General features: G+C 36.5%; 1 protein-coding gene across 1 annotated transcript in view; it reads left to right on the top strand.

Annotated features, from left to right (window-relative positions):
* Positions 1-5,093, top strand: part of LOC119426097 (adhesion G protein-coupled receptor B2) — a gene marked incomplete at its 3' end in the record, with an annotated part of 5,533 nt that extends 440 nt beyond the window's left edge. Inside the window, 4 exon segments of the mRNA XM_037693656.1 lie at positions 2,084-2,278; positions 3,998-4,066; positions 4,550-4,658; positions 4,947-5,093. Coding sequence (XP_037549584.1) covers positions 2,084-2,278; positions 3,998-4,066; positions 4,550-4,658; positions 4,947-5,093 — 520 coding nt within the window.
* Between the last annotated feature and the right edge of the window lie 2,726 nt (positions 5,094-7,819).

The following is a 7,819-nucleotide window of genomic DNA, read 5'->3' as shown; positions in this document are numbered from 1 at the left end:
TTTTCAAAATGTTTTCACCATCTTGAACAAGAAAAAGACCCCCCCCACACACACACACACATGTTGAAACATTGTTTATCATTGCTGTGTTTTATCAGTAAATTTAAGAAGTGTTATCTGTTTTTAGGAGTCAATCTCTACCTCAAAGTTAACTTATATAATTATCATGTAATTCTGTTTAAATTCATTTAGTAAAACTGTTTACTCGAAATGGAAGACAAATAGTGTCTTTACTGAAGACTTGCCCCTATCTCTAATTAGCTTTTTCCAGAGAGATGCGCTCACACTTATCAATTAATGAACATAGCTAATGGATGTGTTCATCAGGGAGACTCTTTTCCTGCTCTCTGAACTCCAACCTTTTCTATCTGCTCGAGGATGGCGGAGGGAGATGGGGGTCAGCGTTTGTGCATGGCAGATCTGATTGCACCCTTAGCTTCTATTGCAACCTTTCATTAACACCACTATCCAATAATTAATTTTCTGTGGTTGCTGTAATCTTCTGTTCTTCCAGTTACTAGCACACTGATTGTTTTACATTCAGTCTGCATTTAACAGGCAGACATGGGCTTTATTTTAATACCTCCAACTTCTTGAGATCCAACTTCTGCATTTTGCTTACTTATTTTAGGCACAAACACTAAAAATCCACCGCACACATGCTCACATTTTGAAATATCCTGTCGTCTCACAGCCAACACCTCTGTTTTATTTCGATGTCAAAAACACTACGCAAAAAGGTTTTGATAAAACACTTTATGATTGATTTAAAGTTCTGTATTTTGCCTCTTTGTTTTGAAGCCCTTTTTTTTCCCCTTATGATGTACAATGCACTACATGATCGCAATAAATGACAAGTTTGCATTACAGGGGGGTTATTTTAACAACTGGATTCCTATTACTGTGAAGCCATACTGCAAAAATATTAAATAAATAAAAAAGTGTCCTTTTTTTTATCTAATTTGCTGCATATGTTTCTTGAAAGTCTCAGCATCAATGGTGCCCTCACAGATGTCTATGTTACTCATGCCATGTGCGTTATGGACCGGTGTTGCATTGCATGTCTTTCAAACTGTTTTTATCTGGAACCAAGCTATATGGTAATTCTCCTCATTTACCTCGAGTCCATGTTGCTTTAACAAACCACAGCAGGTTTTTGAGTGTTGTCTGTATTCCACGAGTGCAGACTCAGTCAATAAAGTGTCATTAAGAGCTTTTACAGACAGTTCAAAAGGACACATCTAACCAATTATTGGATTATAAATGAGGTGTTTGCACAACCTTCTCTAATACTGATGCTTTTTTTGTTCTTTGCATAGTGCAGCTTTCACTTGAGTTTATTTATGCAATAACATCCTGTTTACATATTATAATTTTTAGAAGGGTTCATGAACCTATTCAATAATTTCTAGAACATATTTGTTTGTTTTGTTATGTTTAAGAAGAAACACTAACATTAAAAGGCAAAGCCAATTCAAAGAGTTAGCTTTTAATGATGATATGCATCATAGATAATATAATCCAGTTTCTTTTTTTGCATATTTGATCATTTTAGTAATGACAATTGTGTGAAATATGATAGGTTTTCATTATGTTGCCAGTATGTCAGCCTTATTTCCCCATTTAGTTTGCTATATTATTCTACAGTAATGTAGAATGTGTAGAGCATAGTATGAATTTAGTTTAAGCCATGCAAGTAAATAAAAAAATATATAGTTTTTTTGGTTGCAGTTTGATCTAGACAGAAATATGTTAAACACACTGGTCCTTTCAATTACTGAAATATTTGCTTATCTTTAGTTTTGGGGTATTTTAGCCTGTCTGTGATGTATTTTAAACACGTGATTAACGTTTTCTGCTGAAACTTGAAAGTTGTTCCAGTTTTTAAAAATAGAAATTGACAAAAATCAGTTGAAGATGTTGAAATTCTATCTCATGGTATTGCATATGCAGTTTAGGTATGTTTTATTGCAGTTTGCAGATATTTTGTTATTTGAACATGTAGTTCATCATGTGGAAGTGAAAGGATTAACTTTCCTAAACATGTTTTTCCCCCTAAATTCTATTTCTCACCAAACTGTAGTTGCTAGAGCATCTTGCGAAGGGTCAGAGGACCCTGGCCGGGGAGGGCATGTCTCAGATCGTACGGAGTCTCCTGGAACTCTTGCAGAGGAGGAACTACTACAGTGGTGACCTTCTCTTCTCCACGGAGATTCTACGAAATGTGACTGACACCTTCAAAAGAGCAACCTACATCCCAGCTCCCGACGACGTGCAGGTGGGCACAGCCTCCCATGATTCTGACTGAGACTGCTCAAGTTGTACAAATTATGCAGACATTTCCTTTTCTTTCAAAATACAGATTGAAACAACAATTACAAAAAAAAAAAAAAAAGAATCATTGTAGAAGCTGTTTTCAATTCCACCAGATTTGCATGACAATGTGTCATTGTTGTTTGTAGGGGGAAAGAAAACACTAGTTCTCAGTTATCAATTTAACTTTTTTTTTATTGTATTTTTATTTTGTATTATACTCACTGACAAAAATGGTAAACATCCAGAACCAACAATGTGAATGTAATTAGGTACACTTGCAGACTAGAACTAGATATTTAATTTGTCCAATTTGAAATTGCCTAGCACATCTAGAACATGCCCCAAAGGACATGAGTGGTGACATCACAAATGGAGGAATTGTGTTGTCAGGCAGTTTTCCAAGCATCTGACAATCAAAAAAAGTGAGTGAAGCTCATCAGACATACAAAAGCCTTTCAGGTGCATTAGACAATATTACCAGCCCTTGACAGAGTTTGATAGTGGGAACATTATAGGGTTGCACAAGGCCACATATGCAATTGCTTGGTTGGTCTGTGGTACATGCAAATGCCCAAGTGGTCTGATGTTGGAACAAATGAGATATGTGAGATGACCCACACATGTGAAGGTTCCAGTTGTCCAACAAAAAAACACACAAAATAATAATTAATTTGTGCTGAATATCTAACAAAGTTAAGTCAAGTCCTCGAAGACTGGACTTAACTTTGTTAGTTTCAAAGTTCATGCTCAATAATCCAGGTAGACAAATCCAACAAAGTTAAGTCAGGTCCTCTGGACGGTTTATTTTTTGTTGAAACGTTTCATCTTTCATCCAAAAGGCTTGATCAGTCCAAGGAGCCACAACAAACTCAAGTTTGTCAAACTCAAACTGAATTATTTTTGATAAAAGACAAAGTGTTTCAACAAAAAGAAACCGTCCAGCGGACCAGACTTAACTTTGTTGGATTAACTTTGTTACATTTTTCTACCTGGATTGCTGAGCATGAATCAGGATATTAAGCTGAATAGTTATCTCAATGCTGTGAAAATAAGACTCGCTGGCATTACAAAGGAATTATGTTTTGGGGATCCATGACTTCAGGTCACTTTTGTTGGTGGTTCAGGGGCCTGTGGTTGGACAGCATCATGTCAGTGACATTCCTCAAATCTCATCCCTTCTGAGACTGTTCACTAATATAATCTTCAAAACAAAGAAAGAGACAAACAGACAAAAAAACACCCATTCACTATGTGTGCCAATGTACTTCCTGTACTATACTGATGTTATTTCCTGGCCAACACCCCCCCCCCCCCCCCATATTTTCCCAATCAAATATGAATGGGATTAATTCAGACAAGATGCCCTTATATTAGGCTTGACTGGTTGCCACGCCCTACTGAGACCAGCAATATGTCTGTAGTGCAAACCCTGATATCTGTTTGGCCTTGATATTCAAACCATTGCAATACTATCACATGATCTTTCATCATGTGTAGTTTTCATTTCCACCACTCTGGATGATTTTTTGTTAGTGAGTAGAGGTATTTGTGAAACTTGAGAAGTAATGAATTGCAATATATCGACAATATTAACTGCTGGAGGGTTTTGAATAAATTTATGATGGGGGCAATTTTATATTAAGACTGCTTTTACATCAGCAAACTTTTGCTCTGTGTTTAGAAATTCTTCCAGATTGTCAGCCACATGTTGGACTTAGAAAATCTTGAAAAATGGGAGGATGCTCACCAGGTAAAACCGTCTTTGAATATGTGCTATATGCATGCCTGGTTGTGTATTTTCATCTAATATCCTAGATTAATGTCTGTCTTTACCTGCACCAAATGTGTTAAATCTCGTGTTTTTGTATTCTTGTACAAGGTTGTTATGACTTCATTCTATATTCACGTTATCATTGCAGCCATACAACCACACCTGTATACTGTGTCTCCATGTTATTTTAATGCATGACTATGTATCTTTGCAAGAGTTGTTGTATGTGAGCTTTCCAGATGTCCTTGATTTAACATGTTTACTTGCCATGTGGACTTAATTAATAAGCAACCCAATGGGGTATTTTATTCTTCATAGTCACAATTGCCATACCTGGAACACCATAAATGGTCTTGATAATAAATAGGCATGGCCTTGCTATGGATAAAAGTTGACACTGGCTTTTAATTATGATAGCAGGATAAAACTCACCTTTCATCTGTTTTATCTTTCCATCCGCAGGTCGCTCCCGGTGCTGCTTTACTGATGAGGATATTGGAGGATTTTATTCACCTCGTTGGAGAAGCTCAGAAGCCATTTCAGAGTTTTCTAGTGGTTACAAACAACCTCAGTAAGTTCATGTTCTGCCAATTCATCACTAGCAAAAGGACGTATTTTCTTGTGTGTTTGTTTTTTTTTCATGTTAGAGTTTGTGTGTGATTTTTATTTTTATTTTTTTATTATTTTTATTATTGCCTTAGTCAAATTCAGTCATATTCATGTGCATGTCTGTTTGTTGACCATCAACAAAAAATGAATGTAGTTGTAGCTTTTTTCTATTAATAACCTATGCATCTTATCATTATTTGTTATGTAATTATTTAATTATTATTATTATTATTATTTCTCATTTGCTCAGTGATAACCATCCAGAGAGAGCCAGTGTCAGCAGTTTCGAGTGATATCAACTTTCCTATGAAGGGACGAAGAGGGATGAAGGACTGGGCCAGAACAGCCGAGGATAAGCTCTTCATCCCTAAAGAAGTTTTTACCATTCCCACTGAAGGTAAGACATTCAAACTACATGTCTGCCCAGGGCTGGGCACTTTTAATTTTTTTTTTTTTTTTTTTTTTAAGTAATTCTCCTTATTGTGTGTCCTGGCCTACATGTCAGATTGATATATATATATATATATATATTTTTTTTTTTTTTTTCCTGGGTACTCATAAAAACAATGGGAATCATTATGTTATGGTCAAAAATGGCTTATCCAGATGAACAGAGAGACTGATGTAGTCATTTTAATATATCTATAAAATGTAGTTACGAGTATTGTCTCTCCCTGTGGTAGAGGTTTCCAAGTTAAAGCAAAACTTGTTAAATAACTATTGAATTGTTGTGCAAATGGTTTATGATTCACAAAATTGCACTAATAAATGGACAAAAGACATGTCAAACTGATTTATTGATTGACTGATTTAAGCATTTTTATCTTCAAGTGTAGACACTGAACAACCGTGTTTTCTATTAATTTGTGCCACTGATAAAACTAGCAAAGCAGATCATTTTGCAGGCTACTTATACACTATATAGATAAACATATTTAAACAAACCTGTTTATTGTTAAATGTAGGTGTTTCAGTCAGGTCCATTGTTGCATGTGTACCAACTCAAGCACCAATCTATCGAGTCTACATTTGCAAACAATTTTAATTCAAAATGGGTTCTGACAAAATCAGTGACTTCAAGTACTGTATGCCAGTGTGACAGGATTCCACCTTTTCAGTAAGATGGTGCAGTTTCATACTTGCTGGATAATCAGTGGTTGATTGTAAGTGATATTGGAAAGTGGAGGCAATTGGTGTGAACAGCAACACAGCCACAAAGTAGACAGTTGTGAAAAGTCACAAGGCAGGGTTAACAATTACTAAGACTGGATTTGGTCTATCCAAATTACACAACCTGGCCAAAAAATTAAAAAAGAAGTTGCCACCAAGAAAAAGTCACACACTAAAATTTTGCTGGACCACCTTTAGCTTATATTACAGCATGCATTCACTGTGGCATTGTTTCAATAAGCTTCTGCAATGTCACAAGATCTATTTCCATCCATCCATCCATCCATCCATCTATCCATTATCTTTACCCGCTTCTTCCATTTTGGGTCACGGGGGTTGCCAGTGCCCATGTCCAGCAATCACTGTGCGAGGGGCGGGGTACACCCTGGATGGGTCGCAAGTCCATCACAGGGCCACATAGAGACAAACGAGACAAACAACCATTCACTCTCTCACTCACACCTAGGGACAATTCAGAGTTACCAATCAGCCTAACATGCATGTTTTTGGTCTGTGGGAGGAAACCAGAGTACCCGGAGAAAACCCACACATGCACAGAGAGAACATGCAAACTCCACCCAGAAAGGCCCCCGGACCGGGCTTTGAACCAGGGACCTGCTCGCTGAGAGGCAGCAGCTCTACCAGTTTCGCCACCGTGCTGCCCTATTTCCATCCAGTGTTACATTAATTTTTCAACAAGATATTGCATTGATGACTAGGCACTAGGCATGATGGGTGCATCACTTCAGCAAAGATAATCGCCCATGCAGTAATTAACCAATAGGAGGCTCGTACCTATTTGCTTAGTTAAATCCAGGTGGCAACTTTTTGGGGGGCAGGCAGTGTATGTATCTAGCATTTAGTGATCTTGGTGTTTCTTTATATCAAGACAATTTGGAAACTATGAAAAGAAGCTTTCAGTAAAAATGAAAGTATGCTATCAGCTTGGTGGCAGATAGAGGTTACATGTTAAAATGAACACTTACTTATATGCATGTGCCAAATTACCGCACAAATGTTTATTTTCATTTTTTATTATTGCACTAAGAAATATTTTTACTTCTACAAGAACTACCAGTGTTTAGTCTGACATAGTCAAACAAAAATCTGAAAACTATACCAAGCTATAAATTTTCTGTAAATAACAAACAAATTGTGAAATGTGCCTTGCTTTTCTTCATCAAGAACATTTTACAGTCACAACTATAAGGTGCAGTTTGATGCTAACAGATGTATCACATATGGTTTCAATGTCATTCTTTGTTAGCAGCCATATAAAAATGTTGTGTATGTGGTCCATTACAGTCTTGATTACTATTATTATAAGTAGTTATAATATAAGTTTGTTCATGTATGGGTGTATGGGTGGAACAAGATATCATGTAAAGACATTTTGAAGGAATGACATGCTGCATCTGATTATTTTGATTATTTGGCCTTCTGACTTGGAATGAAGATATATAACTAAGGGTAAAACAAAGATGTATGCTGGCAGGAGGGTCAATGCTGACAAATGGGATTCAGCGTTAGAAAAAGTTTAGTGATTTGTCTGAAAGGCAAGTGAGAATGAGCGGTGTAAGAAGTATTTCTTAAGTTGTTTTGATTTTCGTTCATTTATTTTTTCATTTCCCTATCATAGCCTACCATTTTCAGAGTTTTTTTTTAAGAAAAAGACTAATTTACATAGTCAGAAATGTGTCTGAGGCTCATTGAAGGTCTCACAAGGATGTTAAAGGGTAATGCTGAGAAGGATTTGGAGTGTGAAATGGCCCTAGAGGGCTTCTCACAAAGATGCATGCCTTTTATCTGTATGGAAGTTTGCTGTATTCCCTTGAAAGCATCAAGTCTTCATACAATTTTGAAGATGGCAGTCCACTCAGAAACACATTGCAGACTGTTAGTCAGAGCTGGTGTTCTTTGTTAAGTGGTTTCAGTTAGACTGTGAATTGAAAA

This window comes from Nematolebias whitei, chromosome 19 (assembly GCF_014905685.2).
Source record: "Nematolebias whitei isolate Nwh7 chromosome 19, NemWhi1, whole genome shotgun sequence".
Classification (NCBI taxonomy): Eukaryota; Metazoa; Chordata; class Actinopteri; order Cyprinodontiformes; family Rivulidae; genus Nematolebias; species Nematolebias whitei.
Note: the sequence above shows the minus strand (reverse complement) of the source record. Positions and strands in the feature narration are given on the sequence as shown.